The sequence below is a fragment of the Enhydra lutris genome, unplaced genomic scaffold (genome assembly GCF_002288905.1).
Source record: "Enhydra lutris kenyoni isolate GAN:26980312 unplaced genomic scaffold, ASM228890v2 scaffoldscaffold17, whole genome shotgun sequence".
In the NCBI taxonomy this organism is placed as follows: Eukaryota; Metazoa; Chordata; class Mammalia; order Carnivora; family Mustelidae; genus Enhydra; species Enhydra lutris.
In genome coordinates, this window is record NW_019154101.1 from 13,719,808 (window position 1) to 13,745,860 (window position 26,053).

General features: G+C 41.9%; 1 protein-coding gene across 1 annotated transcript in view; it reads left to right on the top strand.

Moving 5' to 3' along the window:
• LOC111147805 (solute carrier family 35 member F1) overlaps positions 1–25,479 on the top strand; it is a 394,491-nt gene extending 369,012 nt beyond the window's left edge. The window contains exon 8 of the mRNA XM_022504048.1: positions 24,511–25,479. Within this exon, the coding sequence (XP_022359756.1) occupies positions 24,511–24,735 (225 nt within the window). The 3' untranslated portion in view covers positions 24,736–25,479. The remainder of the gene's footprint in view (positions 1–24,510) is intronic.
• Positions 25,480–26,053: the final 574 nt, after the last annotated feature.

The window sequence follows — 26,053 nt, forward strand, 5'->3', positions numbered from 1 at the left end:
TTTTTTTTTTAAGATTTTATTTATTTATTTTGACACAGAGAGAGAGATCACAAGTAGGCAGAGAGGCAGGCAGAGAGAGGAGGAAGCAGGCTCACTGCTGAGCAGAGAGCCTGATGCGGGGCTGGATCCCAGGACCCTGAGATCATGACCTGAGCCTAAGGCAGAGGCTTAACCCACTGAGCCACCCAGGCGCCCCTCAGAAAACTGATTTTTAAAGAATGCTTATTGGAGGTAACTTTATCATTATGAGCAGTTTATAGTCAGTGGAAAAATCCTGGTAAATTTTGCAAAATTCACAAAAATGGTGATGTCAGGGGATGGAGTGTATGTGTGTGTGTTTAAGGATGGGGAAAAGGTGGTTATATCTTCATGTCTTCTTTGAAGAAATGTCTGTTTAAATTTTTTGCCCATTTTAATTTGGTTATTTTTTAAATCACTGATTGCGATATTTCTTTATATATGCTGGGTAGTGTACACCTATCAGATACATGATGATAAATATTTTCTCCCACTCGGTGGTTGCCTTTCATTTTCTTGTTAGTTTCCCTGGAAGCATAAAGGGTTTTAATTTTGATGAAGTCCAATTTATCAATCTGGTTATACTTTTTAAAATGTGAAAGGAGCCAGGCCAGTCCCACCAGGGACGCTGGGGCCACCAAGTCTTCCCTGGTGGTCCCCAACAATGGCTCTCTCCAGGGTTGCTCAGTGATGATTGCCCCTTGCCTCCGATTGCCTGCTCTCAGGGGATGGAGGAAAGACACACCTAAGGGAAAGAAAATCCAGTTCAGGGGAGGATGACTTGAATAATAATAAAGTTATATATATATATATTCTATATATATATAAATATAGTACAAGTCACTATATACAGAGTGTAGTGGGGAAGTGAGTTTAAGCCAGTGACCCTAAACCTCGACTGCACATTGGAATCATCTGAAGAGTTTAAAAAATGGTGCTGCTTGGGTCCCACTCCCACTGATTCTGATTTATGCTATCTGCAGTACGACGGCCTGGGCATTAGATTTGTCAAGGCTCCCAAGATGATCCTATTATGCGTCAGCAGGTACGTGGACCTAGGACCAAAGAGCGAAGATTCTAAGAGTCTAGCTAAATATAAAGACATCTTGTTAGCAGTTAGTCATCTGAAAGTGGAATTGACTGTCTCGGGAGTTCTTTTTGCTGGAGGAAGCTGGACAGGAGCGTGAGAGGGGCAATGTGGAGGAGCCTCCCACTTCAGCCCTGAGGACTGACCGGTGACTGCTGAGATCTCATTTGGTTTTCCTACAGTCTGCACATATAGTTTACTCCTTCACTTAATCATGATGTCTCGCCTCCAGATAACCTTCTGGTAGGGTTATAAATATCTGCAAATAGCCCTCCCAGATGTTGCTTACTGAGGCAGAACTAAATGATAAAGTGAACCTCTCCTACCCAACATTGATTATTTGCTTTTTCTCACTTTCTACCCTTGGGGGAAAAAAAATCCATTCCCTTCCCCACCCATCAGTCCACTGTCTGCACCTTTTCTTCCTTTTGTGCTGACCGTACGTGAAGCCCCATGTCCCAGGGAGGCAAATGACAAGATTCTGCATTAGACGCCTGCACGGTGTAGCGCTCTGGCAAATTCTGTTTTACAAGACTTTTGAGAAGTGGGTATCTATTTCTGTTCTTATTACCTGATGACAGTATTGAATCCAGAACACTAAATCCATAGCAATCTGTGGGAAGTGTAGGAAATTAGTTTTACTGGGCCTCAGACATCCCCCAAAACCAAACCCAGGAAGGGATTTCCATGAGAGCTTTACAACTTGATGGTGTGTCAGCTTTTCAAGGTTAGAGCTTGATCAGTTATGAACTCTATCCCCTTATATTTATTGTACAAACAGGACACTTTTGAAATGGAAAGGATTCGATTCCTATGGCCGCTCAAACAAATTACCACATAGTTCATGACCTACATCAGTACAAATTTATTATCATACAGCATCGGAGGTCAGAAGTCTCACTGGGCTAAAATTGCTCACAGAGCTCTGTGGCTTCTGGAGGCTCAAGGGGAGAATCTGTTTCCTTGCCCTTTCCAGCTTCTAGAGGCGGTCTGTAGTCCTTGGCTCGTGACCGCTCCCTCTATCTGGAAAGCCAGCAGTAAAGCATCTTCAAATCTGACCTTCTGTGAGCATATGGGACTGACCCAGATCACCCAGGATCATCTCCCCAGCTCCTTGGTTTACTCACATCTGCAGAGTCTATTTTACACAAAGAGTAATGTATCCACAGGAGTTTGGGAGCCATTATTCCATCTACCACAAAAGGAGTATTAGCAATTATACCAAGACAAGTGAGGGAATATTGGCACCAAGCTGGGCCAGCTGGGACATGTGGCTGTGATCATTATTATTTTTTTTAATGGATGTTTATGCATATGTTCTTATTTATCATTTTTTTATTGTATTATGTTAGTCACCATACAATACATCATTAGTTTTTGATGTAGTGTTCCATGATTCATTGTTTGCATATAACAACCAGTGCTCCATGCAATATGTGCCCTCCTTAATACCCACCACCAGGCTCACACAAACCCCCATCTCCCTCCCGTCCAAAACCCTGTTTGTTTCTCAGAGTAGGCAGTCTCTCATGGTTTGTCTCCCCCTCCGATTTCCCCCAACTTACTTCTTCTCTCCATCTCCCCATGTCCTCCATGTTATTCCTTAGGCTCCACAAGTAAGTGAAACCCTCTGCTTGACTTAATTTCAGTCAGCATAATCTCCTCCATGCATCCATGTTGCATCCATGTTGATGCAAATGTTGGGTATTTATCCTTTCTGATGGCTGAGTAATATTCCATTGTGCATATGGACCGTATCTTCTTTATCCATTCATCTGTGGAAGGGCATCTTGGCTCTTTGCACACTTTGGCGATTGTGGCCATTGCTGCTATGAATGTTGGGGTATACATGGCTCTTCTTTACACTACATCTATATCTTTGGGGTAGAGACCCAGTAGTGCAATTGCTGGGCCATAGGGTAGCTCTATTTTTAATTTTTTGAGAAACCTCCACACTGTTTTCCAAAGTGGCTGCACTAACTTGCATTCCCACCAAGAGTGTAAGAGGGTTCCCCTCTCTCCACATCCTCACCAACTGGCTGGTGTTCATTAGAAGCTGCATCTGGTCATGAAGACACATTCTCCACCCAGACAGACACTGCCCTCTGTTGCCTTTAACAACTGATTTTCAAGTTGTTCTGGTTACCTGCTCATATGTGACTTTAGCAAAGAGAACACCCAGTCTTGCGTGGAGGAAAAGGATGGGGGCAGGAGGGCTACTGGCTATCTCTTGGGTGAAGTATGAATCCAGCAGCCTGGGGTGATAAGCAGAGCATGGCCTGTCACATCAAAGGAGCCTTAAGTTTGGCTTCTTTTTGCTCTTTAAGTACTTTGAGCCAGTTATTTATTCTTTCCCAACTTCAAGGTGACGAGACCTTCCTTAGGGAGTTTTTGAAGGCAGTAGATAATGTGTAGAATGTATAGAAATGTATAGATGTATACATATATACAAATGTTGTATATGTACATTTGATGTATAGAATGTATAGAAACGTGACCAAATCGTGATGTGTTTCTCTGATTAAATGTGTGCCTCAGAACTAGTAATCCCTGCCTCATCACATTTTTAGGATACTAACTTATTTTAACATTTTGTAACTAGGTGTAGTTTTTAACAATTTTTTGTGAGTTTTTCCTCTTATGCCTTGTTTGAAAAGGCAAAACTAGGTCTCATGCATACAAATATAGAAAATATTATATTCATCATTTTCAGCTGAATTCCCTCATTGCTTACAATAGAATTTTTAGGTGATAGCCATAAATACAAAACATTTGGGAGCTGTTAAAATAAAACGCCAATAAATTCTTTTACAATATGCCATCATATGCTGAACATTCTTCAGGAAAAAAGCAGCCAATGTTGAATATGCAGAATATTCCCTTTTGCTTGACATTTAAAATAGAAAATGGTTTACTTCACACATTTTGCTATTAGTTTTTCAAGGCTTAATACTGTCACAGAATAGCTATAATAAAGTTGAGAGTAATTTCATAAGGTTATTTTTGTAACTGTATCAAAATAAACATGAGGGGCACCTGGGTGGCTCAGTGGTTTAAGCCTCTGCCTTCGGCTCAGGTCATGATCTCAGGGTTCTGGGATCAAGCCCCGCATCGGGCTCCCTGCTCAGCAGGGAGCCTGCTTCCCTCTCTCTCTCTGCCTGCCTCTCTGCCTACTTGTGATCTCTGTCAAATAAATAAATTCTTTTAAAAAAAAAATAAATAAACATGAAATTGATAGAGAAGAAATGAACATTGTAAGTTCTTTCCTAGTTCCCTTTAAACTTTCCCTCTAGGCCACTGTCTTATTTTTTTTTTTTTAAAGATTATTTATTTATTTATTTGACACAGAGAGAGGGATCACAAGTAGGCAGAGAGAGGCAGGCAGAGAGAGAGGGGGGAACAGTCTCCCCGCTGAGCAGAGAGCCCGATGCGGGGCTCGATCCCAGGACCCTGAGATCATGACCCGAGCCGAAGGCAGAGGCTTTAACCCACTGAGCCACCCAGGCGCCCCAAGGCCACTGTTTTATATGGTTCCCCACACTGAGCAGCCTGAAACCACAGGTGATCTTGTTGGAAAACTAACATTTTAGGAAATAAAGGGCTCCATAAAACTTACATTCTTACCTCAGGAAAATGTTTTTGTCATCCAAATATTCACTCCTAAAAAAAGGGGAGAGAGAAATTTCAAAATCCTGTGTCCAACAAGTCTATTTCATCTATTCTGGGTAATGTGATTCATGTGAATTTTTTAGAATTTTTTAGAATTTCATCTGTATGTGTTCATTAGACAAGATGCTGCATGGTTTTGGCTCATCTGTATATCTGATATATTTTGTATAATTGCTGGGAGTTGTTTTTGACAAGTTATCATAAAAGTGTCTTACCTTGTCAACTACTTATTCTAGCAATCCAGGTTATATCCTCAGAGGACAGGTGTAGTCTCATGATCTCCCTTGACCCCATCTGTCAGCCACTAAAAATTTCATCCCACATGTGCCATTTTCTCTTACTGGTTTTGTTGTTTTTGTTTTTGTTGTTTGTTGTTGTTATAAGAGATTTGGCAAGAAAAGTTTAATAACCCTGGATGTGGGGATAATTTAATAACATATGATTATACACTAAATCTAAAAGAACTTCATCCAGCAAATATTTATTTATTCTATGCCTGCTAGTGCCAGGCATTGTTTGGGTACTTAACTTTTCATTTATAAATAAAGATGACAAGAACACCCAAAATCACCAGGTGGATTAATGCAAAGGCTGAGATTCCAAACCACTGAAACTTGAATAGATCAGCCATCTCAAGCATCCTTAACATCTGAGTGCCAACGCCAGAGAGTTTGCAGAGATTGTGTTAACAGCGGAATCTTTCATTTGCTGTGGATCAGAATCTGGAGCCAAGCAACCGTGTTGATCCTCTGCAGTGCTGAGCAATTTGATTAATGGAACTGCACTTGAAAAGCCAGGTCAGGCAGCCTCAGCCTGAGGCAGCCACGGAGCAGAAAAGTGATAGTACACGTCTTCCTTACAAAAATACCCCCATAAGCAGTTTGTTGTATTTCTTCTTGTAAGAATGGCATCTTCAAAGGCTATGATTTTTAAGTTTAGAGTACTAAAATAGGACTATAAATGGGAGATTTTTAATACTTAGCCTTTATGACTCTTTTTATATTTTTTAAACTGTCACTGGTGAGTAGAGAATTGGAAAAATTGGCCTCCTTGAGGCCCCGGGACATTTCACATAAAATACCGAGGTGAGAGAGTGATGAATATTTGAACTTAGTTTCCCCCTGCCTGGAAACTCAGTACAGTGTCTTTTGAGATCACCGTCTTTCTAAACTGGTTAGGGTAAGTGTTGCCAGCTTCTGTGGGTGGGAGAGAGTGCTTCCCATGCAGCCATTCAGAAACCCAGACTCCTTCCATATTGTGGCTCTGCCATCCTCAAAGGCAGGGATTAACAAACCGTGATCTGCAAGCCAGCCCCTTTTCTTGGCGAATATAGCTTTATTGGAGTGCAACTGTGCCCATTTCTTGCTATGTTAACCATGGCTGCTACTGCTTTATAGAGATAGCATTGAGTAGTTGTGACAGAGACCACGTGACCCACATGCCTAAAATATTTGCTATGTAGCCCTTTAAGAAAAAATTGGCCAGCCCATGGGCTAGGTTTTTGGAGTCCTTTGCAGAGCTATCTGTTGAGACAACCTAGAGACTTTAAAGGCTCTGTCTAGAGTAGTATAGATAACCTCTTCCTTGTTCTTTTGGCCAGAACTCCAGCACGTGGCCACACCTGATTGCAAGGGAAGCTGGGAAATGTAGTCAAGTTGTTTGTAGAGGAAGAATGGAAAATAGGCTTAGTGAACCCTAGCCAGTCTCTGCCACATTAGCAATTTCCATGTACTAGAATTACTGGAAGGATTAGAGAAATTGGGGATAAACCGAGAAGCAAGTCCAAACTGATGGCCAGAAATCAAAACTCCCTTTACGTGTATCTATTCATAAACTCACATCACAAACAACTACTATGAACTCACATCATCAGGACAAGCTGTAGGGGGAAATGGAATGAGCTAGAGGAGTTGCAGAAGTTTCAAATGGAAAGCCTTGTGGTTGCTGTGGAGTGTGGCCAGGAAAAACCAGCTAGTTGTTTCCCAAGAGAATGCATGGGATGTGTTTGTCACCAGGTGCAAAGTCCAGCCCCTCCAGCGTACTCAGACACCTAATTTTGTCACCAGACCTGTATGTGTCTCTCTCCCATGGACTAGAATACTGATGACACAAGCTCACAGAAATCACAGCATCAGCTTGCTGAGGTAAAGAACAAAGGTTGGCTCAAACATGAGGGCTGAAGCAAGGCCACTACTCTGCACATCTTCAGGGGCTCCCATGGATGGAAGATTTATTTTCTATTCTGTATTTAAAGTGTTGAGAGTTTTTAGGTGGCCCCTTCCATGAAAGGTAATACTGTCCCTCCCTCATTTCCTGACTTCTTTGTACTCTTTTTATATTGTCCATGATTTTAATAGTTAATTTTTATCAGTATAATCCCTAGGGGTTTAACCCCATTTACCTGAAATGTAGGCCCTTCCTTCCTGAATTCTTTATTTTGCTTTATCTCTTACTTGGCTGGATTTCATCAGTACTGGTAATGTCAGGAAGCAGTATATGATTGTACAGGCTGTCCACAGTGCAATTTGCCCATCTCTAGGGAATGTTTCCCTGCAGATGGTAGTCAAGTGCCTTGAAGAAAGAGACACTTCATAGTCACTGGAAAAGTGCCATTGGGCTGGTGGTGGGTCTGTCAGGAAATGTTCACAGGGGCTGTTATCTTCCAAGTCTTTGCTTCCTTAAAAACATTTCTTATATATATTTGTATTCAAAGGATAATTTTCCTAGGTTACATTTTCTTTTTCTCAGAACTTTATAGCTATTGGGATTTGTTTTGTTTTGTTTTTTTGAAAAATTGAGCACTGCCTCCACTCCTTTTTCAGTCTTTTGAGTTATTGGATTTTATCATTCAGTAGGAGCCTACAGGTGTCATATCTCTGGGCTCTTTTTGTATGAGAATATCTCTGATATCTTTACATTTGTAGGTCAGCTTGGTCTGTGACCTATCCCACTCCCAGAGATGCAATGCCTTGGGAGCCTTGAACTACCCCGCCCCATTCATTAAAGAGCCCCAGATAATGGTAGATTCCAATCCTCTCCCACACCGCCTCCTTTGAGAATATGAGGAAGTAGGAAAGGGTTTTTGTTCCTAAGAATGTTTCCTTGAGTTTTTTCCTGAGTTTGCGTAATCACCACTTAACCTACTCTCTCTAAATTAGAGACTTGAAAGTATGTTCACCAAAATATGAACATGCATCCAAGGGCAGACAGAATAAGAGAGTTGTCATATGCCTGAGCCCAGGCTCCAGAGTCAGACCACCCAGGTGTCAATTTCAGCTCCCCATCTACCAAGGGGTCCCTATCTTTTCTGTGTTATGGGTCCCCTTGTTGGTCTGGTAAACCCTAGAGAGATTCCTTTCACAATGTTTTTAAATGTCTAAAATAAAATACATAGCATTACAAAGCAGGCTGATTATATTAAAATAAAGTTTTCAAAATATTTTTAAATGAGATGATATAGTAATATGCAAATCACAGGATCTAGAAGCACACTTGATAACTACTATTGTTTCAAAGCAGTGATGAGTGCAGATCTGGAAAGATCTGCAGCAATTGTTAATGTGATATGAAAATATATGTGATTTCTATTAGCTAAAAGTCTAAGGTACTGCTAATACTAATGGAGCTCATTGCTTACATTTATAATGAAGAAATGCTAGATTTCAGTTAGATGTCAGTGAGAATCAAAATCCTGGGTTTCTGCCTAGGTTTACAGCACCCCTGAATTCAATACAGGAACCCCTGATTCTACCAGTTATACAGCCTTGTGCCAAAGTCACTTAACTTCTGTTATCTATAATTTCCCCATCAGCAGATGGGGGTCATAATAGTAGATACTGTGTAACTAGCCAGTTCCCTCTATAGAAATGAATATAGGAATGTAAATCACTTAACTGCAGTGTCTGACACACTGAACACTCAATAAATAATGCCATTATTAATGACGGTAGAATTTTGAGTGCTGATATTTTATGTTCTGCACACTTTGAAGTATTGCATAAATTATGCATTGGTGAAACAATATGCATATATTATTTTTATAATCATAAAACTATAAAGTTATTTTTACTTTGAAATTACATAAAGCTTGCAATTCCCTCAAATAAATACAAACCTCTGCCACTGAAAAATGGGACCGAATTGCAACCAGACACTGATTAGAAGGTTTTAAATGGTTTATTCTCAGTTTTAATGGACAAGCGTGAACACAAAGGGAAAGTGCTTCTTTGTGTCTGTTTTCCTCATTATTTTCACAGAACTAAAACTCTTGGCTCATTATATTGCTAAGCACTAACTTAGTCATATGCCTAGTCTCTATCTCATTGAAGTCTTTTTTGGGATGTGGTTTTATTTTAAAAATAAATACATTGTAAACCATTCTGTGGAGTCTCAAATTTAGCAAGGTCACTCAGTTGAACTTGAATGTGAATTTGGTTAGCGCTTTCAAACCCAGGTCCTTCTTGATGCTCCATGGAACCAGGCACGAATGTGTAGAAGAGTAGCCGTTTCCTATTGCTCTGTGGGCATCTGTCTCCACAATTATCGATTGCCTTGGTATTTCCTCTGTGTGCTAACGAGTTCTACCTTTAGATAAAAGGACTGACCTTATGTAAGAATTAAGTAGTAAGCCTGGATGACAGAGGGAGAGCATGTCTCCTTCCCTGTCACATCCCTGATATCTAGTACAGTGCCTGGCACAGTAAGGATCTGGCAATGATTTATTCAATGAAAGGCTTATCTCCACAAGAAACCTTCAAGGTTAAACTTCAGTTTTCAAGGCTGAACATTATCTAAGAATTTTCCCATAAGAAGCAAAAAAGCCATTGCTTGATATGGATGCTTTACATCTCATGTTTATGCGACCAGCCGAAAAGTAAAAAAAAAAAAAAAGATTCCACAATAGCAAGCCACTGTTTTGATTCAGTCTTTGTCTGAATTGATGGAGTGCTCAGAGAACATCTTAAGGGAACATGGAGATTAGAAAAAACAGTTCAATGCCACAGTAGCTATTACAGTATCATGGGGGAGTGTGAGAGTGGAGTTCACATCAGGGGTGGACAGCTTGCTGAGAAATTTATTCTATTTGTAGGAAAATCATATCTAACATTCAGATTTATTATCATATATCATTCCACAGTGAAACTGGGAACTGAATCATTATCACACACTATATTTCCATGTCTGTCTATATATAATTGATGGGTCTCCATGCACAGAGGTCCACAAACTGGTCTGTAAGGGTTCACATGCTACATATTTCAGACTTTACAAGCCAAGCAGCCTCTGTCACAGCTGCTCAGCGCTACCGTGGACATGGCTCTCATCCAATAAAACTTTACAAAACCAGGCAGCTGCCAGATCTGTTAGTTGACTGACCCTCAATGTAAACTACACCTGTCCTTGCAAACTCTTCACTGATCTTCAGCACCAGGAAACAGCCATTTCCTCTGCAAAGTGTGTCAGTAATAAAGCTGCTGAAAGCTGTACACAAAATGGTACAAATCCCTTTGCACTTCAAGTATACAGACTTGCTCTTACGGCTAATTGTAATAATTTCGTCCTCATTTTAGAGTAAGTGGTCGATGTGCCTTCTGTTTTAGTTCTTGGTGGCATAGAAGGCCATATCTGTTGGTTTTGTGAGAAAGAAACCCATGGTGTGACTGCAGACCAGTGAAATGTCTTCAGTGTATTGCTTTATCGTTTTCATTTATGTAGAAGAATGAGTGGTGTGCCAATGCAAAGCAGTAGCCCTGAGCGAAGATGGGAAAGGGAAGGGATATTGAAGTCATCACTTACAGAGCAGGCGGAGGCCAAGGCATCTGTAGACATGGAGTGCATTCCAAAAGTTGTATGCATAGAGTGCACCTCTGAAGAACTAATATCAGATAGGACAATATCCGATAAGGACAATATTACCAACTTAACTTTCCCAGAATCACAGATCCAGAGAAAAGAGGCCCTTATACACACAAACTGATTTGATGGTAGAGAAGGACATCTCAATTGACCAATCTCTCTACAGTTTGATGATACTTCACCATTCGCATCTCCTTCAAAATTATAGGGAGAGACATCATAGATGGTTATGGTTCTGTTGGTTCATGGATGCCAAATCCTCTAGATATCTGATTTTTTAAAAATATGTTTATATAATAGTAACAAACCCAAAGTTCAGAATGTTTTTAAGTCTTAAGACAGTCATTTTATTTTTATAGCAAGCACAAAATTTAATTTAAAGGGGGAATAAGAAACTGACAGTGTTGTTGAATGTCTGTCACATTTTTGATAGCACTCCATGGATTTTGAGGATTAGACAATACTGTGGAAATACAGTGATAATAACGTTGTGAGATTTTATTATGAAATAACCAAATATTCTAGGCCCAATGCCACTACTTCTTAGTGATATTCTGGAATTGGGAAATGAGTCTTGAGAGTTATTTAAGTGAAGGTGGCAGCGATTCATCAGGTACCAAATTTTTTTTTAATTTTTTTAAAAGATTTTATTTATTTATTTGACACACAAGTAGGCAGAGAGGCAGGCAGAGAGAGAGAGGAGAAAGCAGGCTCCCTGCTGAGCAGAAAGCCCAATGCGGGGCTCGATCCCAGGACCTTGGGATCATGACCTGAGCTGAAGGCAGAGGCTTTAACCCACTGAGCTACCCAGGCACCCCCAGGTACCAACATTTTTATTTAGAAAAAGAATTGATTAATTATTAAAACCATAAAATGATTTCCCCCATGACATCTGTGACATCATGTTACTCTTTATGATCGATTACTCATCCATTTATCTCATTCTTCTGTCTTTCCTTCCATTACCAGGTACATGTGAGACAAGGAAATAAGGAATTCCAGTATGGTTGTAAGAGCAGTTCATTTTTCTTTTTGTCAAAGGTTTCCTCCTCCCACAGCCATGACAATATTTCCTGATGATTGGTCATTTCTATGAACTGAGAAAGAACAGCATCCAGCTTCATCAAATATCCATTAAGGTTGTTCTAAGATCTGTTGAATTAAAGTTGTGTCCTTGGCCCATGCAGTAGAGATATGGATTGTTTTTAGAAGCTTAAAAATAAGGAAGGAATGGAAGAACAAAAAGAATTACTATGTTGCAATGCAATTAATGAAGCAGTTGGGAAATGGGGAGAGAATTGGGTGGAGGGTCAGGCCTTGGGAGACCTTAGGAGGGTCAAGGCAGTTATATCAGCTGTTGCCTCAAGACCTTATCCTGAGCACTCTACCCTACTAAACCTGCCTCACCTCCTGCTTCCTCAGCTCCAAGATGTTCCTCACAGTACTTTGTACTTCTCTGAGGGGTTAGTTTCTTTAAAAAAAATGATAAGAGATGAAAATACTTTGGAGGAAGTTGACAGTGGGTTCGTTTGCCAAGATTATCAAACTTAAGTAGTGTTTTTAAAATTGTGCTTTCCTAAATACAGTTCTCTTCTTAGAATAGTTTTCAGGTTGCAAGAATGGAGACCAATGAAGAAATGGGAGAAGTTCATAATACATAATACAATACATAAGATTAAAAATTCATAGATTAAAAGCGTAAGAGTTTATCCCAGTACTGTAGGAGATGTTAAGTGTAGATCTTCTCTGTTTAAGGAAATTATACATGAAAATAGGGTAATAAATGCACCATGAGAAATGCTTAGAAAAGAATCACATACCTCAAAACACTCAGCTTCAGTCATTGAGATTCAGTCTTAATTTTTCCTCTATTGATTCTCCTCTAAAATGCATTCTTTTCTCTTTCTACTGACATCATCTTAGTTCAGACCACCATCATCTCTCATTTAGACCATTGCAATAGTCTCTTGGTCCACCTGCTTCCCCTTACTCCCTGCAATTAATCACCTACCAGCAGCCAGGATGGTCCATTTAAAACACCAATTAGATTACACTCTCTTTTGCTGAATACTCTTCTTTCTCATTGCGTTTTGAGCAAAATTTAAATGCCATGCTCACCTCTAATGGCTTACACAGTGTTCCTATGCGTTTTAATGGCTCCCGTCTCCACTCTTGATACTTGCTCACCATACTGTGTTTCCCTATTTTCCTCTTAGAAAGGGAGAAATAATCGTAGCTTCCTCATGAGTTACTAAGAAGGTGAATAGTGTAAATTGCATTCAACAGTGACTAGTACAGAGGATGCACTCCATGAATTACTACTGTTAGACATCAGCGACATCGGCTGCCCTTCCAGTTCTAGAACTAGCTGTGCCCTTTCCTCCTTGGCACCCTTGGTTTTGATGTCCGCCTGCCTGAACGGCTCTTTCCCAGCTCCTTCCCTGCCTGCTTCAGTCTCAGCCCCAGTGCTTCGTCTGCAAAGAACCCTCCCCCTCGCCATCTAAGTAGCTTCCACCAAACTCTCACGTCACCCAGCCACCTGTTTATTTTCTTCATGGTGTTTCCCCAAATCATATTACAGGTTAATTCCTTCAAGTGTTTTCAGTCTGTCTCCAACAACAGACTGGAATCTAAGAATGGAGTTATATCCATCTTATTTATCACTGTATCCCCAGTTCATGAAACAGTAGAAACTCAGTGTTCCTGATGGACAGGGACGTGATGACAAGGGTCTCGGCTCACAGTTAAGCTCAGTTATTGAATGAATGATTCACTGCTGACTCTGTCGGTTCTGTGTGGCTGCTGTAACAGATTACCACAGACTTGGTGCCTTAAGACAACAGAAATTTTCCTCTCACCGTTCTGAGGACCGGAAGTCCAAAGTCTGTTTCGTGGGGTGCGGCTGCTCCCCAGCAGACTCTCAGCCTAGGGTGGGTGATGGTCCAGTGAGACCAAAGAAGACACCTAGAGACAGTGATCAGGATGCAGGTTCCCTTATGCACAGGGAGGATCTGGTGCTAGGATCTCCGTGCAGCCAGTTTGTAGATCATAGCCACTTCACCCTGCAACTCTCAGTAGTCCTTCCCCTCCTTGCCCGGCCAGCATTTCCAAAAAATAAAGGCCTGCCACATGCACACTCTTCATTGCAAAGGAGACACTTGTCTCAGGTTGGCCATCCCCTGAGCCCCTGACCTTGAACCCTGAACAACACACTGTGCCGTGCATCCTGTCTGAGGGGAACACAGAAGGAGGACAAGATCTCTGTATTTTCAAGACCGTGATTAACAGGGATATTCAGGGTATGTTTGCACATCTCTGCTATCCAGAATGTACCCTATGCCAGGCCAGAATTCAGCAGAGCCATGATCCATGCAGAGTTTCTGGGAGAGAATCTGTACCCGGCCTCTTCCAGCTGCTATGGCTGCCAGCATTCCTTGGCTTGTGGTTCTCTCTCTCCATTCTCTAAGTGGAGATCTTCAAATCTCCCTCTGCTCCAACTTCTCATACCCTTCTGTGTGTGTCTACCTTCTCCCTCTACCTCCCTCTAATAAGATACATGTAACTGCATTTAGCGCCCACCTCAACCTGGGTATATTAGCCTGTGCTCAGGCTACCCTAACAAAATACCACACATTGGGTGGCTTAAACAACGGAAGTTTACTTCTCACACCTGGAGGCTGGAAGTCCCAGATCAGAGTTCCTCAGGGTTCAGTTTCTGGTGAGCTCTCTTCCTCGCTTGTAGATGTCTACCTTCTCACTATGTCCTCCTTGGCCTTTTCTCCGTGTGTATACATGGAGGTGAGGGATGTGGGAAAGAGAGCTCTCTGGTGTCTCATGAGGACACTGACCCACCTTTATGACCTCATTAACCTTAATCACTTCCATGGAGGCCCCGTCTTTAAATATAAGACACATTAGTGGTCACGGCTTCAAAGGGGGGTGGGTAGGGTAGCCATAATTCAGTCTATAGCACAGAGGATAACCTATCATCTCAAAATGTTTAACTTAATCAAATACCCTTAACATTCAAAGGTTCCAGGTATTCAGATGTGGATGTATTTTGATGGGGGAGGGGGGTCACTTTTCAGCCTACCACACAGAGGAAGCAAAATGCATTGCTGAACTTGAATATACTCAAAGATGGTTTGTGGTGCTGGGGAGTAGTTGCTCTAAATTAATAGTGCAAAGCAGTATAGGAACTTAGGAGGATTCTTAATAAGTTCGAACGATCAAGCAGGGGTTTGTTATTTGCACTGACAAAAAAGCCTTCCGCCCCAGATGGACTGATGGTTGTACCCTTCTTTTAAGTTGCCAATTCTCTACATGCATTTGCAGTTCAATTTGATTCATGCTGAACTTTTCAGAAAGAACTGTTAAGGAAAGTTTTCAGACCTATCCATGCTTTAGCATTGAGTCTCAGTGACATAAAGCTAACAACAGCTGACATTTATTGAACATTTACTATGTGCCAAGCACTGCATCAAAAGTCTCATATATGTATATGTTTACACACACACACACACACACACACACACACACACACACACTCTATCTCTAGGAGGGATGGGGCAGGGTGAGGTGGGATGACCCCATCTTCATTCCTGAAGATGTGAGCTATTAGTAGTTCTGCCTGGATTGGGTTGTTGATGTTTCCCATTAACTATAATCACAGGGCATGGTCATACTAAGGAATGCCTGGGGATCTCCTGTATCCCAGACCTATTATTCCTTACCTCCTTCATGAAGTAGGAGCCCGGTTCCCTTTGGTAACCAAGATTGATCACCCCAGCCAGCACAGTGACAAGAACTCCCTTTTTCATTAACTGAGAAGCACAAGCTGAAAGCGGCTGAGTGGCAGTCTTGACTTCCAGTCCAGTGGAATCATGGTTGTGTCTCCTGGTAGAAACATTCCTCCCTTTGTTTTTGTTTTTTAAGATTTTATTTATTTTAAAAAGAGAGAGAGAGTGCCCGTACTTGAGAGTGAGTGAGGAGAGGGGGAGAGGGAGAGGGAGAGAATCTCAAGCAGACTGCCCTAAGAGCAGAGCCTGATTCAGGGCTTGATCCCACAACCCTGAGATAACAACCTGAACCGAAATCCAGAGAAACTTAACAAACTGACCCATCCAGGTGCCCCTGAAACATGCCAACCTTTGGAACTAAGACTTTTAGATCAGCAGAGCAATATGCTAATGGAAAGCAAAAATTTTACTCGTGGATCACTGGGGGAAATAGGGCGCGGTGCCACTCCCATTTCTGCCTCTTGATTCCATTGTAATAGGGATTCTTTGCGGTAAGTTGAGCTGTAACACCTACCACTTCTATAAACTAAATCTCGTTCACTGGCTTTCACATTCAGTTTCCTGCAAAATCACTGCAGCCCAGTGTGACCTGTGTGTTGTGTGGAGGGAAAATAGATTGATGATGCAAGAGTCGTAACATGGGAGTGAAGGCCATTCTCTGCGTCCCTCACACGCAAATGCAATCCCTTTTTGATGAGTGATAAGAAGAAGGAAGCACGGAAAAGCGACATAAATGAGCCATCTGATGGCCTTTGTTGTAAGTGAGCCTATAATTAAACACTCCCACAGACCAGGCCCCCTTTCTTCCACTTCTGGCCTGGCTGTTCTGGTCTTCTTTGGCCAGACTGCAGAGAATAGAAATCCGCGTGAATGATGAGTTCTATCAATTCATCAACCCAAGTGAAAATGTCTGTTTGTCATCTACAAGATAATGTCAGAAATCCATTTTTAGCTCCCTGTTGCTGTACTCTTGTGTGAAATTACTCACAGGGGAAGATATTTGCCCATAAAAAACCCTCATTGACCTTGGAGGTGATTGGCTGCACGAATTATAGTGCCAGATGAATTGGTTTTGCAAATCAATCAGAAGTCCTCATAAACCCAACTGGGATTGCAGTGGGGAGGGGGCGGGGCACTGCCCTGTCCTGTGACGGTGTCAGGGCCTTCCTGCTCGCTCCTTCTCTCCTTAACAATGCGCTGCTTGGAGGATAAAGTTGTTCTCCAGGTATTTAAATCTTTGCAATTCGTTGGTTTGTTGGTATAGATAGAGATACCATTTGTCATTTTGACTGAGGTACTCACTGATTTATTTTCTGTCTAGATGAGTTTAGCACAGATTTGGGATTACTTGCTATCACCTTCGGAGAAAGAACCAGGAGGGAGGGGTTGAGGTCAGTGCTGGTGGTCTCTGAAGACAACCGAGTTGTGGGTTTGTGGATAGATCATGTGCCACACTCTCATTTGATACTTACCACGCTATGACTTATAACTTAGGAGAAAGAAATATTGCAGTATTTAGCCAGAAAAATTTAGCCCTTTTCTTTTTTCTTAAAAAAAAAAAAAAAAAAAGGAATGAGGGGTGCCTGGGTGGCTCAGTCGGTTGAGCAACTGCCTTCGGCAGTCCTGGGATCGAGTCCCACATTGGGCTCCCAGCTCCATGGGGAGTCTGCTTCTCCCTCTGACCTTCTCTGTTCTCATTCTCTTTCTCTCTCAAATAAATAAATAAAATCTTAAAAAAAAAAAAAAAAGGAATGGAAAGAAGGGGTGAGAAATACAAGGAGGTAAGAGTAGGAGACAGAACAGCAATAAGGCAGTTCTAAAGAATTTGAAAAAGCTCTGGCCTTTCCAGGCAGTGTGTTTCCAGTTCAGTAAACTCAGGAGCTAAACTTTTGCATTTGTAATACTCTTACTAATAATAAAAATGATCTTGTTAGTTTAATGCAGAGCCAGAATTAGGAGGTCAAACAGCAACTGGTTTATGTTGGCATTTCTGTGGAGCCAAGTCTGTCTAGTTGCCTTGCCCTGAATAAAAATTGGCTCAGACCCAGCAGCAATAGATCAAGCCCAGGGGAGAGCCTTTCCTCACAGGATCCCAGGCAGACTGTGGCTGACAGCCTGCCCAGCAAGGACCAGTCTCTCCTGGTTCTGCTCCTCACCACAGCACTCCCAAACTCAAGGTGTGATCCACAACCGGCTGAGATACACACAGATGTGGAGAGGTGAGCTCTCCTCTGTGAGTGGCCCTCTCCCTTCCACCCCAGGACACCTGGCAGATTAGTCGTTGCCCAAAGGGTCCACTCTTCAACTCACATCTCAAATGGGAACCCATAGTTATAAAAGCCAATTTTATCAACCCATAATACTTAGATTTAAAAACTCTGCTATGGCATTATATTTATATAGTATTATATTTGAGTGTGATTCTCTCATAACTGGCATTTGCATTACTTAGTTCCTGATGAGTCTTTCAGTTACTGTGGTACCAAGGATCTCCAGCTGCATAACCTGGTTTTCTGTTGGGAACAGAATGGACTTAATTATTTGTTCTCAGTCTCTAGAAATCACGGTTAGATGTGCCAGTTGATTTACCGTTGTGTGTGCATTTGATATCACAGAGGATGGAAGTATAAGGGAGAGGACACTATTTTACATTGTAGATCATTCAGGATAGTTTTCACAAACCTAATTAGAAGTCTAATTTTTCCCAGGCATAACTTGCTGCTGAACTTGCCAGACCAATCTCCCTGCATGGAAATTCTTCCCAACAGCTTTTGAACCTCACATATAGCAGCCTGTGCCGTCTGACCTTGGGAATGACCAGTCACTGCCCTTTATTGTTCTACTTACCCATGTTGTATTGACCTTTGAAGCAACCACTAAGTTTGCAAATTCCCAGCCTCTATCCTCCTAGGTATTTTCTGCTAAAGAGTTAAAAATGTGGAAAGATTTAATTACATCTGTGTCTCTTTCAAAGAAGAAACAAGAACAAAAAAGGAAATCATTATTGTAGCCACATAACTTTTGTTTTCCTTTGTGTATGTTAAAAGTCATGCATAAGAACACTTAGAAATGTCCTTGAATTTCAGTGCAGTGCAGAAACCACTTTCAACAATTACCATTGTCAAGTTTCCAAATGGAATGCCTCTTGTAGCAGCAGCCTTGCATCCAATAGAGCCCCTTTGCTGGGGCAAGACATGTCTTTTTATGTTTTAGCAATAATGCCTTCAAGATGAGGCATGGTCTGAGATACTGCTATTTCTTTCCTCCACACTTTACAGATGGCCTTGGGAACACGCGACGGTTTGAAAATATTGTCCTTTGCTCACCTACCACACATGAGAAGGCTTTAGGGATAGTGTTCTCTCCCCCACTTATCTTCTCTCAAGTTCAGAAAGCAGGTCCTATCAGGTCAGCAGTCATGGCTTACAGGTGTGTGTGGATGCGTGTGTATGTGTGTGTATGTGTGTGTGTGTGTGTGTGTGTTTATGGAGGTAAAAAGTGAGAGATGGAGAGAGAAAGAATATATGCTGGGTGGTTAATTTAGGGAATTATTCTTTTTCTGGGTATCTAGTTATGCAGTCCCCTTTCCTCCTGTCTATCAAGGAACTCTCTTTACCTGTATCTCTTTTCTTTCTAATTCGACCTTATTTTCTACCTCCTTCCAATCACATTTTCTCTGAGGTTCCTTGGCTCTCCAAGTTAGACAAAATTGGATCTAAATTTAAATCTCCCCTTTTTTGTCAGATAACTCCAGGAGCTCTACCCAAATCTCATTTCCCAGTACCCCAGTTTCCTAGGAAACCTCACCATCTACTCTTCCAGATCTTTCGTCTACATATCACAAGCGACATAGTTCCTTTATTCCATTGACTCTGTTTCTTTTCTGGAGACAGAACTACCCTATATCTCCCTTTAAGAGCTAAAAGAGTTTTTTAACTTTTTATTATCTATTAAATAAAAATTCATTCTGGTCATTAATGGGCCCCAGTGCAGTTGCTGAGCAAAAATGACCAGAGCCCAACATCAGTATTCTTAGAAAAGCCGTATTATACAGAAGCCTGCACCAAGAGTGCACCCCCCCCGCCAGGGAAGAAGGAAGAAGCAGGCCCATCATACAGAAGTGGTTCGGACATAAATTCAGTAAAAGCAGAGCTTTAACCCAAAGTCACTTCATCCTTGAACCCTTCCACCTTTCTGAGAATTGACCACATTCTTCTCTGCTCACCCCTGGCCTCCTCTTGGTCAAGCTAGAAAAGGAAAGATGCCCTTGAAAATTGCCCTCTTCCTCCATTATTCTACATTTATAAGTAAAATGTGAAATGGCTTTCAAACCATGTAGTTTCCTACTGGTATAGGCTTAAGACTCACTCATGTCATTAGTTTATTAAAACTGCTTTAATGTTCAATACCAAAGCCAAAATGAAAATTTGTGTTCTGTTCTTAACTGATGTGCCAAATGTCCCATTAGCTAAATAATAATCATATTGAGATGCCAGCTGGCTAGAGCTAGTGTTTTTTTGTTTGTTTGTTTGTTTAAGAATTTATTTATTTGACAGAGAGAGACACAGCAAGAGAGGAAGCACAAGCAGGGGTAGTGGGAGAGGGAGAAGCAGGCTCTCTGCTGAGCGGGGAGCCTGATGTGAGGCTTGATCCCAGGACCTGGGATCATGACCTGAGCCAAGGGCAGACGCTTAACAACTGAGCCACCCAGGCGCCCTTAGAGTGAGGTTTAATCCCTCACTGGAGGCTGAGGAACTTTGTAAAGTCTTATCATCAGTCTTCCAAGCCACCCCTTTCTGGATGATGGCTCGTGTCCCAGGCAAATTGCTTTAAGCAACACACAGGCATTCTCATTATGTGCCATGAGAGCTTTCTGACCCTTGTTAGCAAAGAGACCCATCAGGATGGAAAAGACAGCAGCAAAGTGAACACTGTGGGCAGCGTGGTCATGTTAGTGCCGGCCCACCCCTTCTCAGCTTCTCAAAGCTTCAGGTTGGGTAAACGCAGGTGTGAGTGTGTCTACAGCATGGAACATAGAGCGTCTTCTGATGGGCTACCACTGACTGGGACCACCGCGCACACTTCCACCAACAGCCTGTGCTCGTCAATGGGGATAGCAAGCTTCCACCTGAACCCTGCCTGTGTGTAACTTCAGGCCTCCTCTAGTGCCCAGGGCACTCCTTGTTCTTTGGTTAGGCAACTAGGCATGAGTATTTCTTTGCACCAAATGACATAGGCAGCCTAGAATATACAGGATTTTTTTTTTTTTTTTTTAAAGAATGTGCTATCAGGCTAAGTGCAGCATCCAAACCTGGGAATCATCCTATCAGGGATCCTGATTCAGTTTTCTTTTTTCTGTCAATCCAAAAAGAGAAAAGAAAATCAGACCTTTCCTCTGTGATTTCTTTTTTTTTTTTTTTTTTTAAGATTTTATTTATTTGTTAGAGAGAGAGCATGAGCACAGGCAGACAGAGTGGCAGGCAGAGGCAGAGGGAGAAGCAGGCTCCCCGCTGAGCAAGGAGCCCGATGTGGGACTCGATCCCAGGACGCTGGGATCATGACCCGAGCCGAAGGCAGCCGCTTAACCAACTGAGCCACCCAGGCGTCCCTCCTCTGTGATTTCTAATATTCAGTATTTATCCAGATGAATCATAATGCATATCTTTTGTTCCCTTTTGGGCATGCATGCTAAATAAGATTTTGTCTACCATCTATGAATAAAAACTCTTGGGTGACTTCCAGGGTGCCTCTGTCATATAAAATCCCATGCTATCTGTATTTTGAACAATGTTAGAATGACTTCTGCATGAAATAAATGGAAATGCATGGGAAGTAAAATATGTGCTGTCATTCTAAAGCTGAGTCCCAGGAGAACCCTAGGTAGTGGAAGTATCATTCCACTTGATGGCTCCATGTCCAAAAAAGGGATGATTCAGGTATTTGTTCATACAGTGACAAAGGTATTAGCTTTACAAAGATGGATTTTTAAATATTTGTTGTCTTGATCAAGGCAGACCATTGGAACTGAAAGGAGGAATTGAGAGGAATTCACGTCCTTGTTGCAGGATACTGCTCGTGAGATCCCTTCCTATCCCTCCTCCTGCATTGCCAAGTCCTGTCCATCCCGAGTTTATGAAACGTCCTGTGCCAATCCACTGATCAGCAGCCCCCATCTTCGACCCAGACTCTTGCATCGTCCCTCCCCGTTTGTTGTCTGGTCATTGTCCTCTGACTGACCCTAGGTTTGAAGATGACTTTTGAAGTTAATGATTAAGGGTCAATACTTTGACTTCCCTTTCACTGAATTTTTGTTTGCCATTGTATGTATGAGAAAGGATACTGGATTATCAAGTTTAAAGCTAAAAAATTGAAATACACCACTGGTACAGACTGACTTTTTACTGTTTGTTTCTTTAATCCGAAACTTCTATGTGGTTAAATTTGTTCATTTACTCAAAATACAAAGAACAAAGGACACTTAGCAGATGTCGACACTATGCCAGGCTCTACACTTGACACTGGTCGAGAAAGACACAGTCCCATAGTTAAGGGAGAAAAGCAATATAATCAATGATTACATAAAAGTGTTTCATATGTGACCACTCATTATAAGATAAGGCTATCGACATTAACGACAAAACAGTACTCATGACAACAAAGGTGATATGATTGAATGCTTGTTGCAAGGTAGGCATCGGTTAAAGGTTTTACCTGCTTTATCGAGTTTAATCTTTACAGCCACTCTTTATATAGCTATCTGTATATAGATAACAATTATTAGCCTTACTTCACTGATAAGGCAACTTGGACCTGAGGAGGTTAACATACTTGTCCAAAATGACAGCTAGAAAGTAGGGGAGCTGAGATTTGAATCCGAAGTGTGGGTAGAAGGCAGTTTGGAATCTCCCCACCTTCGGCTGCTGACGTAGAGGCCAGCTCACACTTGCAAGCAGCATGGCTCTTCACTTGAGACTAGACACATGTCCGTGGAGTTTGGAAATGAAAATCATTAACAAAATATTTGAAATTATTATAGTGTTGGGAACAAACCCCTTTCATTCACCAGAGTTTCAGGTAAAGACTGCTGCTCTTGAATGTAGAATTTCAGGAAGCAGGTGTAGGGGTAAATTGGTTTTCTGAGATCACCTGCAATAGATCTGATGGTCTTCTTTTCCTCCCATTTCACCTTGCCAACAAATTCATGGATCAAAGAATAAAGCACACTTCTTTTCGTTGGGAAAAACTGAATCAGTTGTTTCAAGTTATTCAAAGTGAAGTTGTTACAAGCTGAATCTAGTCTATAAATCCACCTGAGGAAGGACTATCACATCGTTTGAATACGAGGAGTAAAGGAATTGAAAGACAGGGTGAGGAATGATCTAGAAAGAAAATCAGAAAGTTGTCTTTAGTTTTAGCTACCTTGCTGCTGTTAAAGAGAGAGAGACGGAGGGGGATTGAAAGAAGGAGGGAGAAAGGAGGAGGAGGAAAGGGTGGAGAAGGGGGAGAAGGGGAGGAGGAGCAATAGCAGGGAAGAGGAAAAGAAGAAAGAAAAAGAAAAAAAAACACCACTGTAATGGACTCTTCACCTCAGGGATGTCTTTTCTGCTGTAGCTGTCTTTGAACTATTATAGCCTTGCAATGTACTTTATAGACTCTCTGCATCCTCTTCCTGTTGTTCTTCCAGCTTCCAGTTAATTTTTGTCTTTTCAGCAGTTTTTAGTTCTGTTAGAGTATGAGCATGAAAAATGAATAGGAAAATCCAATCAAACTGGTCTTCTGTTTGCCCATGGGTGCAGCACGTGGTCAAGACTGGAACAACAGCTCTTGACTAAAATGGGATTTGGCATTCACAAGCGCATTGTGTTTTGTCTACCTGTACCTCTGTCTCTCCATCCGGATGTTTAAGCCCTTGACCATAGGTTCTCATTTATCTTTCCCCAGTATTTAGTTCCATTTTTGCTATAGAAGGGCATAAAAGAAACTATTTGCTGAATGAGTGAACAAATGAATGAATGAACGAATGAGTGAAATAGAAATGACAACACTTGTGTTGTAACCTTACTCCCCTCCACCTCAGTAGATACTCAAGGAACAGCTTCCAGTGTAACTACTCAAGAAGGCCCAGAAGCGGGGCACCTGGGTGGCTCAGTTGGTTGAGTGATTGCCTTTGGTCATGTCTTGTTCCCAGAGTCCTGGGATCAGGGCCCACGTCTGGCTCCTTGCTCATCAGGGAGGCTGCTTCTCCCTGTCCCTCTACCTGTTACGCTGCCTTTTCGTGCTCTCTCTCTGTCAAATAAATAAATAAAAGTTCTAAAAAAAAAAAAAGGTCCAGATGTTGTAGTTTTTTTGAAAACATACATAAATTCACAAGCCCTTGTATAAACCAATATTTTCTCCCCTCCCCAACAAATCTCAATAAATTGTCAAGCAAATACTTTAGGAAGCAGGATGCTACGTATACAGCTCTGACTGTTTCCAGATTAGTGGAGCAAGAATGGAATGCTTACTACTTTTTCTCGATCTAAGGATAATCTCTTCTTGCAAAAGATAGTTACAAAAGTCAGTAGCAGTTCCTATGAGGAACACAAATAGCGTCTGAACTGGATGAAGGCCCAACAAGAGTGCCCAGAGCAGCTGTGTCAGGGAGGGATTTGGTGTTTATGGCTTCATTACAACCTTAAATGGAACATCTCTATTTGTTCCGGGTTTAATGAAGCCACAAACAACCCTTGTTGAGGGATATCAGAGATTTTTTGTTTTGTTTTGTTTGCTTTCAACTCGACGTATTTTAATTTGTGCTTAACTAGTTCTCCCACATCAGGGACTCAGACTGGCACTTTAGGGAAAATTAGCTAAGTGTTCTTCTGTGTTCGCTGCAGAGCCAAGAAAAAAGATAAGGAGAATCAATAGGAGCAAGGCAATTTAGGAAGATAACATTACACGTCCCATCAGGAGCCTTGGCCTGCTCGTCAAGGCACCTGCTCGGCTGGGGAAATGCTCTTCCCGGGTCCCTCGGGGCCTCGTTCTCGTGGGGGCAGCTCTGCTCTTATGGCTGAGTGACTTTGCTGTCGTGTTCTTCAGTTTTCAGGGCTTTATCTCCTGTCTTTCTTCACCATCCTCATCGGGCTGGTGCTCTACTCCTCCACCTCCACATACATAGCCCAGGACCCCCGAGTGTACAAGCAGTTCCGCAATCCTTCGGGCCCCGTCGTGGACTTACCGGCCACAGCTCAGGTGGAGCCCTCGGTCACCTACACCAGCCTGGGCCAGGAGACCGAAGAGGAGCCCCACGTGCGTGTGGCCTAGGACAAGGCCTCCCCCCTGCCCACTGAAGTCACCTCCGTGGCCACGTTGTTTGCCCTTCATCTCTGTATTGTACATAGAGAAAGGTATTTATTAGGTGTGTGTACGCAGGTGGACTGCAAGGTAGCAAATCTGAAAGCCTGTGAGAGGCACAAGCTAACCATCCCTGGAGACACGGGCTCCAACCCACCTGACTTAGCAAGACGCCTAGCTAGTGTGTATCCTGATCGCGACCCTTCTGCATTAATTACTGTGAAAACTTTTGAATTAAAAGCAAGTATTGTTATTATTTGTATTATTATTATTACTGTTATTACACTAACTTTCAGGAGGTTGTTTTGTACTCCTGACAAGAACTATCGCCAGACCCACGTGTAGTTAACAGAAGTACCCCTTTTCTATGGCAAGTCACTTTTTAAGAATCATACTTTATTTTTTTGCACAGTCTATATGAGCGCTGCGTGCCACAGGAGCTCCACCCCTGAGAAGTTTCCTTAGCCTAGGGACCCGGTGGCTGATGGTTTCCTCTGTTACCTGTTGGATTGCCTGCTCGATAAGAATTTTGTGCTGGGACCCTTGTGGGGAGGGGCAACTGACCATATAATTCTCTATTCTAGGAATAGATATAAAACACTTGAGCCTTTTTATATTTCCATCTCTGATTACTCTGGGCCATTGCCTTTTTGTTGTACCACATAATTCTGCTAACGAAGTCCCTGTAATAATAGGATAAGGAATGCTCCATTTCTGAGGCTCATAGAAAACCCCAGAAATAATAATATCATGTGTGTTTAGAGTTATATATATATACATATATATATATATAAAATCTTTCTGCCCCTCCCTATACCCTCTCTTCCAAAAATGTATTTGATTTTACCTTTAATTCCTAGACTTCTTTAGTGACACTATGGAAATTATTCAAGTCATTGGAAGAAGCCATGGCCCCTGCTCTCTTAAATTGTGTGACACCCTTTTTAAGCTCCACCAGCATGGACATCACCCTCATTGTGGGGTTTCATCGGTTGCATGGCCTCCCAACAAAGTCAAGGTGCTGATGTGGAGCAGTCTGTGACAATGGCTGGATTGATCTGACCACTGGTAGTGATAAAGATGGTGTGGATGAAAAGCATGGCCTCCTGGTCGTATTCGGCATCCCTTCAACCACAGAATATATCAACGCCATATTCTTAGGGATACAGAGAACATCACAGGATCCTGATAAGGCTTTGAGGGATATCTTACTAGTGTGTTGCCCTTAAAGTAACTATTTTTTTTCAAACACACACACACACACACACACACACAATCAAGAAGCACC